Genomic DNA, 12,713 nt, shown 5'->3' on the forward strand with positions numbered 1-12,713 from the left:
CTGAATGAAACAGGTGCTACTAATATACATTTTATCTTTGTTCAGATGTCAAGTGCCATCAGTTAGGTGACTTACAAGCAATGGGAGTTTGTGGCTCACAGTGTTGTAAGCTGAGACGTCTGGGATGAAGGAAGGCTCTGGCAGCTTAGGCTTCTAGTGAGGGAAGCCTTGGCCTCAACTTCTGAGATGGCACCTTCTCACCATCTAAGAAGTGGGTGTGCTCGTGGCAAGAGGGGCAAGCAGACTCCCTTGTGTCTTTCATAAGGGCACATGTCACCTCCCAAAGTCCCACCTCCTCCTCTGAATACCATCAACATGGAGGATCCGGCTTCAGCTGTGAGTGTTGAGGAGGAAGGCAAGAGTCAGACCACAGCCTCTGTTTTCCTACTCCATCGGTCTGAGGCGTTTCGTTATTTCCAAATTTCTGATTTATAGAAAAATTCCACCATTTTTTAATACTTCTCTCTGCAAAAATTCAAAATTTCCTTACTGTTGATATCTGGGGCTCTGACAGTGCAGTGTGATTCAGTGCCTCAGTGTGGTCTACCCAAATCAGGTGAAGTCCAACAATTTCAAAGAACACACGTGGTCATCTTTTTTTTTTTTATCAGTAGAATTCTATTTCTCCCAAAAGGCAAATGATTATGTGGAAATCTTTTCCCATCATCTCTTACTGAAAAAAAAAAAAAAAAGCCTCTTTCTTAGAAAAAAAAAAATGCCAATATGCTGTGTGAACATTTCTCTGTCGTGCAGACAGACCACTGATCCTAACTCTACTCATGTTTGTGTGGAACTCTGGACAAAGCCATAGGGACAGCAAGTACATAGTGAGGTTTAGTGCACTTTGCCTGCAGCCTGGCATTTGGTCCCTGGGGAGGAGGAAGGGAATGGCAGAGACAGTGGAGACTGAGCAAGAATGTCTAAGGGGACAACCGAGAGCACATCGTGTGCAAAGCCAGGTAGCAAGGCTGAGCACAGTGTTTCAAGGTTGCGGTGATTGTTCTTTGCAACTAAATATAAGGTCCCTGTGGGGTGTGGTAGGAGAAGAAGCATCAAGAGTGCCTTTGTGTAGGATATTAAACAGCACGGAGGAGAATAATCTTGGTGTTGTGCTAGTTACCAGGAAGGCTTAAACTTGAGAATTTCAAACAGAGTCCAGGGTGCAGGATAGAATGCTTGCTGAGCACTGGAGGCCCCTCCAGCACAACCAAAACAACATGTGATTAAATGCATGATTGGTAGACGTGTGCCTGCTGTGATGGCAGGAGAGTTTGTCATGGTTGAAGCCATCGGAGGCATCTTCTGGAAGATGGAAAAATTAATGGTGCCCTTTGAATAGTCAATAGAAGAAAAGACAGTGTTTCCCTAATGGTGTGTTGGGGACTGCCACTGTTTGCAGGGACAAAGGTTGGTGGAAAAGAACAGATATGGAAGAGTTGAGGCTGTGCACCCATGTGTCTTCAAGAAGGGGATTAAGTAATGGCCCAAAGTAGGCAATGTGTGTCATCCTAGCTAGGGAACAAGTCTCTGACTTTCCAGAACTTCAGAGTGACACTTTACAGGTGTTGTAAGTACCCAGGATGTGTCTAGCATAGAAGCACCAAGCTACATCTTGTCCAGGTGCCCTCTTCTCTGAGTACCCTGTTTGCCCTCTCCACCAGCTTCTCTGTTCAGAAGGACTGCTGCCCACGAGGAGCAGAAATGTGAGTGGATGCTCCAGAGTGTTGAGTCAGCTACTTCTAGATGCCATCCAGGCTGATAAATGCCACAGACTCTTGTACAAGCTCAGATTCCTTGGCCACTGGCATGAATTTTGGTCCTTGGCTTAATCGATTCTGAGACAACAGCTTACCTGTACTGGGACTTACCCCTGGTCTTTCTAGATCTAACTGGAAGTATGTCTATTACCTCTGTGCACCTATGTGGGAGGGGTGTGGTGTCTGTGTGGGTGGAGGTGGGCTCATCACGCATGTAGATTTTGGCATTGGAATATCTTCCTCCACCATTTCTCCACCCTAGTTTTTTGAAGCACAATCTCTCACTGAGCCTAAGAGTTCACCTTCTTGACTAGACTGGATGATCAGCCTGTCTCAGGGATGGATCTACCAGCTTCTCAGTTCTGGGATCACAGGTACATGTACTATGTCTGACTGTTTCTGTGGGTGCTGGATTTGGACTCAGGTGCTTATGTTTGCACAGTAAACACCTTGCTCGCTGAGCCATCTCCCCAGACCCCCAATATTACCTCTTTGATGAGAGGAAAGGCAATTATGAAAGGAATTCAGTGTCACCTAGAGTACTCCTCTAGTAAATAGTAAATAGAGTGACGTGGATTCTGTGCTGGGAGTGATGAACATGGCTAGCTGCCCTGTTAGAACTTATAAGAGGGAAACAGAAGGCAGGCAATGATGATTTCACCATCAGGACAGCTTTTACTCATGTGTAGTGCTACCGAGGAGCTGAACTTTGGATGGTGTGTCGTCACTGTTGAGTACTAGTGTAGTGATTCAACCCTTTGAGAAAATACACACAAGCAACAGAATACAGTCGACATAGGAAAAGGAAAATGCCCATTAACTTACTGTGATACCAAAGCACAGGCTAGATGAATGCATTTTAGGAAAGAAAGTTCAAGTTTATTCTGGAAGATATGCAGTCTCCGTGGAGAACTTTTCTTCCCACCTGTCCAGATCTGACAGCCTCACAGAATGAATTAGTCTGATGTTTTTTTGCATAACTCCCAGACGCTGTAACCACAGATCGCTCAGCAGCCCAGTTCCTAGTCTAGGTAGGATTCTCCTTTTCCCTGATTGGGAAGCAGTTGTTTTTGCTCAGGTTGGTGGCGCGTGGCCATCTCCACCTTGAGTGCCTGCATCTCTCGTCTCCCGGTCAGTGTGAGCCGGTGCTGTGATTCCACTCCAGGAAGCTGCACGGCTGTTCTCGATGGAAGAGGAAAAGCCAAAGAAATGTGATTGAGCACGGCAGCCCTCCGTGTTCGCTAAAATGCTGAATGAGGGGCCTGTGGTTCTCAGACCGTCTTCCACGGGAAATGCTGAGAGCGCAAGCTGCAGCCCTCTCCCTTCGAGCTTCGGCTGGCTGATTGCCAGAGCATCCAGGCCAGCAATTGAGGGACTGAAATATAGCCGGTGGCGAAACACTTGCACCACATGAGACCTGCCCTACCTCGGAAGGCTCCAGTGGCCGTGGGAAGCAGCAGATCAGCACCAGCTGGGGCAGCTAGACTCTGAAAGGCATCTCATCGCAATGGTAAGGCTCTTGGGAGTTTTCCGCAGACCTCATTTGTAACCTGGGGTCGGATGATTATCGGCCGTTGGTGACCATGGCTACTGACAATGAAACAGTCACTTGAGCTCTGGGACATGGTCAGGATCACCAGAGGGGAAGGGATGCCCTTCACACCAGAGCCTGATTTTTTTTTTTTCCTTAAATGACGCCTTTCCTGCCAGGGGTAATGGGTAACTGTGCCTTGTAATTAATAATAATTAATAAGGAGCACTTGCTGGCCTCTGTCAGAGAGGGAAACTTCCATGCGACCTGGAATTTCAGCCCTGCCTAATGCTGTGTCTGAGTACACTTTTCCCTACTGAAAATAGCTTTAATTTCCGTGTGACTCTTCAAGGAACTGGTGGGTTGTCACCTCGATGTTTCCGTGGGGGCACAGACCCTTTGTACGGAGTCAGCTTTCTTTTCTGTCTCCTGAACTGTCAGCGTTCTGTGAGCCTCGCACTCTCCTGCACACTCTCCACAGTGCTGGAGACAACTTCTAAGCGTCTTTGTCTTTTTTAACTGTTGTATGCAGTTGACAGCAACAGGAGCCTCGAGGTCAAGGGAAGCTCTGTGGGACTTTGGAGAAGTTAGTTCAATTCGCTCCACACATTGTCAGAGCGAAGTGCACCTTACCACAAACACAGAGTCTTAGAATTCTCAGAGGATATGGCAAGAGGCTGTTTCGTAGTCTCTGCTGTCTTTGCCGCTTTTCCAACTGCCTTCCTAGTCGTCCTTGACACGAGGGGAGGTGGGGGAAAGGGTTGGGGGGGGGCAAAATGGAAGGAGAATCAGTATTAACAGTGAAGCATTTAAGTGTTTTCTTTAAAGAATTAAAGGGTGAAGGATGTTGGTAATAGCAAGATTATATAACATTTAAAAGAAAACAAAAACTATAATTGCATTAGAAGGGATGCCTGAAATATATTTATCTAACTGCACAGCTGATGAGTGGGAAATAATTATTCTGTTTATAATCCAGATGAATGAAGAGACTGTTATTGGAGTGCAGGGATTTTTAGATGCATGTCTGTCTTTCCAACTATTCAGAAAAAAGAGGAACTGACTTCCAGAGATATCTCACTCCCCTTGCTGTCCCCTGATGGGTCCTGAGGTCACCCCTAATATGCAGATCCAAGAAAGGAAGCTGCAATGGCAAGGTCAAGGTTCCCAGTCTCTTGTGGACATCTGCTGCCATTCATCCTGTAAACATTTTAAGAGCTTCTTTGACCTGTTGAAAACAACAAGTCTCATCCATTTCTTCCCAGCCATCAGGGTAAGAAAACAAAACAAAACAAAAACAAAAACCCATAATCAGCATTCCCAACCTGAAGATAAAGAAGAAAGCACTCATGGTGCTTTGATGTGTTCTGTTGGAATTCTAGAAGCATAGTGATTTTCCTTTTTCTTTTCCCTGAGAACATTCCTTTGGGGATTACCAAGGACCAGGCTGAATGTAGGGAGTGCTATGCCAACACACTGGGCAGAGACACAGACACAAACACAAGGTCAGTCTTGTACAGTTCAGACAGAAGATGAGGAGGTTGTTGGCTGAGACTGATGAATTGCAATAGTAAACTTGCTGAATGAAGGAATGCAGATCCCTAGTGACAGCAGACTTAACCTTAGGGATTGGGAAGAAGGTGTAATATGGATTCTAGCTTCCAGATGATTGTGTCTAGCCATCCTCTGGGCATATCGATTAATTGCTGTTGAGAAGTTTGGAAAGAACTCCCTAGTTATAGCCAGTCTAAATGGGCTTTTCCTTTACAGGGAAGACATCCTAAGCCGTAATCCCAGTTCTCGACTGAAAACTGTGAGTTGGAGGTGAGGCAGTCTGTGATTGGAAGGGAAAATTAGTTCATCATGAAGTCCTTCCCATAAGGGAAGAAACCAATCAGGCTTCTCATTACACAAACCTGCCCAGATTTCCTACTTCCCAGAGAGAAGACACTGCTTAGAAGGCTCTCCTTGACCTCCTTACAACAGGGAGCTTGTCGGGGCTTGCTGCGTGTTATAGCAAAAATCAGTCCTTCCAGGACTCTGGCCTCTGATTCCTTTTTAAAATTTGTTTTATTTAGAAGTGTAAAGGACATGTGAATAATTAAATCCATCCTGCATGGTTGCAAACAATTTAGGGTTATTTCAAAGCAAAGGAAAATCATGGGTGCTCTCAAACAGTAGTTGACAAACATGAACTTGGTAAATTTTAGCCTTGTCTTTGAGTATTTATTTTAGAATTATTTATACTTGCATCAATGGAAGGCTTGCTGAAGTGCTAGCTGGACACACTGCTAGCTATTCTTTGATTTTACATTGTGTGTGCATGTGTTTATGTGGACTTGCACACATGTGTGTGCACACGTGTGAGGAGGCCAGAGGTTGGCATTGATTGTCTGCATTAATCTCTCTTCACCTTTTGGTTGTTGTTGAAACAGGGTTTCTTACTGAACCTAGCATTCACTGATTGGATAGACTGGCTAGCCAGTGAGCTCCTCTTGGCTTCTCCTGCCTCAGCACTAGAAGGTTCAAATGCACATACTTGGCATTTCCATGTGTTTGCATGCTTGCACAGGCTGTCACTTTATGAACTGAACCATCTCCCCATAGAGAATCCCTCCTCATCACACAGTCTTGCAAGCCTACAGGAGAAGAGCCAGACCTAGACAAGCTCTTGGCAGTAAATTACCGAACGTCTTGTGATCCAGCCTCCAAACTGAACTCCTCTTTGACATTTCTCCTCTGTTCCCAATGTCACCTGCTCAGGTTTCCCTGTCATTTGTGTGTTGCATTTGTCTGGCTTGGTTCATAGAATGAAATAGCTAAAATAAGCTAACTTTGTAAGAAAGGGTGTTTATTTAGCCCCCAATCTGGAGGTTCCAATGACAGGGTGTTGCCATCAGCTCATGTCTGGGACCGATTTCATGGTGAACAACACCATAGTGACAGAAGTGAGTGTGAGACAGAGAGGCCGTGCTACCAGGCAGGAAGGTTGAGGTCTTAGTGTCAGCCTCAGCTTTTACAGTAAATTGTTCTATTGAGGTCTGTGTCAAGGGTCCTACAAGAACTGTCTTGAGCCCTTGAGTCTCTCAGAGACCGAAAGACTTTGCTCCAGGTCTCACTTTCTCCTCACATGCTGCCCTGAGACTCCAACACACAAAGCCTTTGGGGCAAACTGCATCCAAACTGTCCAAACTATCATCTAATTAGGACTGATGGGAGACAGGAGAAGGAAACCAAAGCAGGCTGTGATGTAAAGAAGACATTTGCCCGCATTGGCCACTGATCAGACTCTGAGTGTGAAAAGAAGCAATGATTTGTATGCAGAGCAAGTAGCCCAAGGAAAGTGAAGGAAGGGCCCCTTGCGATTCATGAGCCACTGGCCAGGGTTCCTGCAGCACTGACCAGGGTTCCTGCATCATTGGCCAGGGTTCCTGCTTTAGTCTCTTTAGGTTGTTACAACAAAATGCCTTCCACTGGGCCCTTACAAACAATATAAATTCATTTCTTATCCTTCCAGGGACCTCAAGTCCAAGCTCACATCTCCTGTACCTTTAGTGTCTGGTGATGCTTCATAGATAACATATTCTGGCTGTGTCCTCACAGGCTGGAAGAGGCTAGCTTGTTCTTTGGGCTTTTTATAAAGGTATTTATCTCATTCCTATGGCAAATCCCATAGGGCCTCATTGCCTCCCAATGCACACCTTATGTTATTACTATACTGCAGATTAGAATTCAGTGTAAGATGATTGGTGAAAAAAAACCATTCAGATTGGTTGATTAATAAATTAAAGATAGAAATAAAGAAAGGAAAATATGAGAGTATATTTCTATGTATCATATACTATATCACATCATATATAGATATATCTATACATGGTATATATTATTCTGTATGCTGGACCATAGATAACAGGCAATAGAGTATATATCATATAGTTATATATGAAATATTTTCATACACATTTCTCTGCTTTCTGTCATTGAGGACATTCATGTACACATACACACTCACACACACACACACACACACACACTCACTCACACACACACAATATGAATTCAGTACTTTAACTTATTACTCAAAGTCTACTGAAGTGTCTTGAAGTGTTTTAATATTTGCTTCAACAGTGTAGTATGTTCTGAGAGGACCCTGTAGGCTCAAAGTATGAAATGGCCTTTTGATTGTGTTTCCAAAAACAGACTGTGGACACAGAGGATCAGAAGAACAGAGGAATATAGAATATTGTTCACATGTCCACATATTATAAGTTTAGGGGCTGATGTGTAGAGGACAAATTAAATACAGCTAGAAATTAATGGTGACCGCAGTATTGTTTTCTTAGTAACTTGTAACCACATAGGTGATAAAAGGAAAGATGTGAAGGACAGAGTCTGTATAGAAGACCTCCTTGTCCCCAGCCCCAAACCAAAGCATGTATGATAAAGGTGTGCACAGTCTCAAGAACACAGACAAGCTACAGACTGTTGGGAAAGAGGAACTGAATGGTTGTTTGGCTCTGAGTTTCTTCTTCATGATTGTGCCAAGAACATTAAAAAATTATAAAATACATGCCAACCCCATATAATAAGAGCAAGTGTTTCTCTTATTTATTTTTTGTAGTATTTTGAGAAGGGCCTACTCACGAAGCTGAAAATAAACAAATTGGGACTTGATTCATATTTTCATCCGATGGAGCAGCTTCATGGACACTGATGCTCCACCATGGATGCTGCTCTGGTCCCATCAGGTGGAGAAATGAAAGAACACTCCATGGGGGCATTGGAGAAAATGCCATTGACCTAGTTGATGACTATGACTCTTTTGCCTGATGTTGAGTGGCAGACACAAGACTCAGAACCAAGACATTTGTTAGCTGATAGCAAGAGTTTAAATAGACGTGAGACAAATGAAGTCTCTAACAGGATGCTGGGAACCTTTGTTGAAGTCTTTATCCCTGACTGCAGCTAAAATGCCTTTCCTTAAATGTGAGCACAATGGCAGCATGGCGGCTTCCTTGGCTGTCTTAGGCTGAGCTTGTCTTGTAGACCCTTTCCTTCCCTTTCTGTCTTCTTGTTTGAATATTCTTCATTGATCAGTACCACAGACTCCTGCTAGTGTTCCTTGAACATCACCTGTAGCTAGAGTTTTCCTGCCTTGCCCACAGTCAGGACAAATCTTTGTCACCCCCCAGTCCCACAGCCGCTCAGACCCAACCAAGTAAACACAGACACTTATATTGCTTACAGTCTATATGGCTGTGGCAGGCTTCTTGCTAACTGTTCTTATATCTTTTTTTTTTTTCTTTTTTTTTTTTTTTTTTTCGAACAGGTTTCTCTGTGTAGCTTTGCGCCTTTCTGGAACTCGCTTTGGAGACCAGGCTGCCTCGACTCACAGAGATCCGCCTGCCTCTGCCTCCGATGCTGGATTAAAGGCGTGCGCCACCACCGCCCGGCCTGTTCTTATATCTTAAATTAATCCATTTCCATAAATCTATGCCTTGCCATGTTACTTGTGGCTTACCGGCATCTTCACATGCTGTTTGTCATGGCGGCGGCTGGCAGTGACTCCTTCCGCCTTCCTGTTCCTTCTTTTCTCCTCTCTGTTAGTCCCGCCTATGCTTCCTGCCTAGCCACTGGCCAATCAGTGTTTTATTTATTGACCAATCAGAGCAATTTGACATACAGACTGTCCCACAGCACTTCCCCTTTTCTTTCTTTTTTTTTTTTTTTTAAGGAAGGTTTTAACCTTAACATAGTAAAATTACATATAATTTGGGAATTTGGGCATAGCCTCTCTTACTACTTCCTGCTGGAGGGGGGTGCTGTATCTTATGGGGACACAAAGAAAATTTTAGGATTATGGAGTAGTCCATGAGGCTGTATTGTCTGAGCCAGTTGCCTTCAAACCATTCTGGATGTTGGATCATCTGGGCCATGGTGTCATCAGAGACCTTTCAGGGGGTCTTGCCTGGTCAAACCTGATGTATCTTAATCTGGAACAAATCCATGGCCTCTGGCTTTCTGTGGAAACAAAAGCAGAACCTCCTTTCCAAAGCAACATATCCTTACATCCAAATTTTGAAGTCAAGGTATCTTTAAAATATACATTTTGGCATAACTCAACAGCTTTTGCAATCAAATATTTTTCTTCAGTTACAAATATCAAAGAGAACATAATCCAGATTCTCTTTGTGGTAGCCGTCTTTACGTGGCTTATTTTTTATATTACCTTGATCCTATTGCTTTAAACTGTAGCATTCTAAGACTGAAACGGCACTGTGGATGCTGGCTCCACCCACTTCAGCTTCCCAACATGGCAGTGGTACCTTTACCACCAGCTCTGGGAGCCATCTTGGGTCTATGCTTCTATCAAAGAAGCATGTAGCCCAGAAACCTCTTTTTTTGTTTTGTACTAGCAAAGGCTAAATCCACAACGCTGCTTAATGTGCCACTTGCAGAGGCCTCATTCCCGCCATACTGCAGGTCAAGGGCACATGCCAGGAACCCGCCATAGTAGTTCAAACATTCAGGCTGCTGCTAACTTGAAAGAGACAACTAGGAACTGTTTTTAGCTCCGTTTTAGAATCTTTTTACTCAGGTTTTAGGTGGAACTTCTTGCCAACATGTTGGGCACCATTTGTAGCTAGAGTTTTCCTGCCTTGCCCACAGTCAGGACAAATCTTTGTCACCACCCCCCCCCCAGTCCCAGAGTCGCTCAGACCCAACCAAGTAAACACAGACACTTATATTGCTTACAAACTGTATGGCTGTGGCAGGCTTCTTGCTAACTGTTCTTATAGCTTAAATTAATCCATTTCTATAAATCTATACCTTGCCACATGACTCGTGGCTTACCGACATCTTCACATGCTGCTTGTCATGGCAGCAGCTGGCAGTGACTCCCTTTCCCTTCCTGTTCCCTTAATTCTCCTTTGTTAGTTCTGCCTATACTTCCTGCTTAGCCACTGGCCAATCAGTGTTTTATTTATTGACCAATCAGAGTAATTTCACATACAGACCGCCCCACAGCAATCACCTTGATTAAGTACTACAGTAGATGAACAGTCTTCCCAGTTTACATCCTATGGCTAGATGTAAGATTTTCCAAGCTTTGTTCATTGATCATGGAGATTCTTTGCAAAACTGCTTATAATTTAACTATAATACCAGTGAAGAAAAACCAGCACTCATTTATCCAATTTAACACTTGGGAAGAATTGCCTATTTAAATTTATGTACAAATGCATTAACCAATAATGAATTGTTTTTTTTAAGGCACAGAAAATTAAATACTATACAAAAATTGATTTTGCTGAATTTTGGACTGTATACATTTCTTCTTCCTGCCCATCTTCTTAATTTGTTTGGCATGTTGGTTTACTTAGGCAGGACCCTTTTAGTACAAATGATCTGTTAAGCTAACATAAGAACTGGACAACATTCATAAATCATAAATGTACAATGCACATGTTTGCAAAATTAGCACACAGCTCAGAGAATACACAATTGTGGGCTTCCAGAAGCCAGGGTGCAGCTTCTCACAGTCTTGTTTACAACCCACAAGTTTAAGTTGATTTCTTTTTTGAGCTTTATATGTCCTCTTTTCCTTTTCCTTTTAAAAGTAAGTGAATAGTGTCATTGCTTAAAATTCCGTCAGTGGATGCTGCCTGTACATAGGGATGGGGAGTGAGCTCTCCACACTGCTGACAGTGGTAACATTGGGGGACATTTTAGAATTGTCTTATTGTTCTCTATTTTTTATTTTATTATTTTTCTGAGACAGGGTTTCTCTGTGTAGTATTGGTGCCTGTCCTGGATCTCACTCTGTAGACCAGGCTGGCTTCAAACTGACAAAGATCCACCTGGCTCTGCCTCCCGAGTGCTGGAATTAAAGGTGTGCGCCACCAGCACTGGCTGTTCTCTCTTTTAAATGATTCTTCCTATGAGCATGATTATAAATCTTCTACAAAGAAAAAAATCATACGAACATTTTTTCGCAGGGATTGTGTTGCTTAGAGGAAGCCCTTGGGGTGCTCTAGAATTGGCTGAATCAGAACACCCCATGTATTCCCTGAAGACCGAGGCCAGGCCACTCTTGAACCCCAGGCTATGGGTTCTGAGGCCATCAGAGAGTCGCTAAGTGGTCAGCAGGAAGGCCATTCCCTCTTGCCTTAGAATGAAGCCCAGGGCTGAGCTTGTAAAAGTACCATAGACTTTTAAATAGAAGAAATAAATTATAAATCGCAAGGACTAAAGTATGTCACAAGTCAATTTCTGCATTTCTTTATAAGAACTCAGAAATAATTCAATAGCCTTTTGAGGACTGTCATATTGAGATATAATGGATGCTTCGGCCCTGGCAGAGGCTTGGTTATACAAAGTTGCCACGTTCCAGTGTCAGCCACCTTGGACCTCTGAGGACTTTTCTCTCAAAGCTTACTATTACTCTTACCTTTCCTTGTTGTTATTGTTTTGTTTGTTTGTTGTTTCTTTAGTTAGGGTCTTGGTATGGAACCCAGGCTGTCCTGGAACCTGGGATCCTGCCTCAGCTTTCCCCACTGTTGGAATTTTGGGAGTGAACTAACATGCCTTGTTTACTAGTGCTGGCTTCCAGGCTTTATTCTCACACGTCCGCACTTACACATATACAATGCACACACATGCACAAGTTCGGTAATGACTGTTAGTAAAGTTTCCATTTTTGCTAAACTGTATCCTGAATTTTGCCTATGTCATTACCACTTTCTTTTTTTTTTTTTTTTTTTTTTTTGGTTTTTTTTTCGAGACAGGGTTTCTCTGTGTAGCTTTGCGCCTTTCCTGGGACTCACTTGGTAGCCAGCTGCCTCGAACTCACAGAGATCCGCCTGGCTCTGCCTCCCAAGTGCTGGGATTAAAGGCGTGCGCCACCACCGCCCGGCATGTCATTACCACTTTCAATTTGTGCTCTTAGTGACACTATTATTCAATTGTTTATCTCCTTAACAGATTCTAAGTGTCCATGGGTAGGGATCATGGCCCCTCTCATAATCTTGATGACCACAGCTGAATGTTTATACACATATTTCATGCTGAAAGTTGAATGTTATATATATTGATTAGCCCTGGATTTTTTCTGCATAAATTTTTCATCTTTCTTTCCATTCTAATAAATGCAATTCTCCATCATCATTTTTATGTACATAAATGTTTTTTTCTGAATTTTCCTCTAATTCATTTTTTGTTTTGTTTTGTTTTTTTTTTTTTAATAATAAGACTGTGTCTTTGAACATCCAAATCCCAGCAGTTGCCAGTCAGATCTGATAACTACTGACTTCACATCAAGAGGGCAAATTATTGGATTTAAAAGTGTTAAACCAAGTGTACTGTGTAGATGTAACCAACCGTCTTATTAAAATAAGAAACCACAGAACCAATGTAAAAGAGAA

General features: G+C 43.2%; 1 protein-coding gene across 2 annotated transcripts in view; it reads left to right on the forward strand.

Annotated features, from left to right (window-relative positions):
* Pld5 (phospholipase D family member 5) overlaps nt 1–12,713 on the forward strand; it is a 329,510-nt gene that overhangs the window by 57,704 nt on the left and 259,093 nt on the right. The window contains exon 1 of one of the 2 annotated variants that reach the window (XM_028865532.2): nt 2,712–3,267. The exons of the other annotated variant lie outside the window; for it this stretch is intronic. Within the exon in view, the coding sequence (XP_028721365.1) occupies nt 3,265–3,267 (3 nt within the window). The 5' untranslated portion in view covers nt 2,712–3,264. Of the gene's footprint in view, nt 1–2,711; nt 3,268–12,713 lie in introns of those variants that run through there. 2 annotated transcript variants of the gene reach the window in all.

This window comes from Peromyscus leucopus, chromosome 15 (assembly GCF_004664715.2).
Source record: "Peromyscus leucopus breed LL Stock chromosome 15, UCI_PerLeu_2.1, whole genome shotgun sequence".
Lineage (NCBI taxonomy): Eukaryota > Metazoa > Chordata > Mammalia > Rodentia > Cricetidae > Peromyscus > Peromyscus leucopus.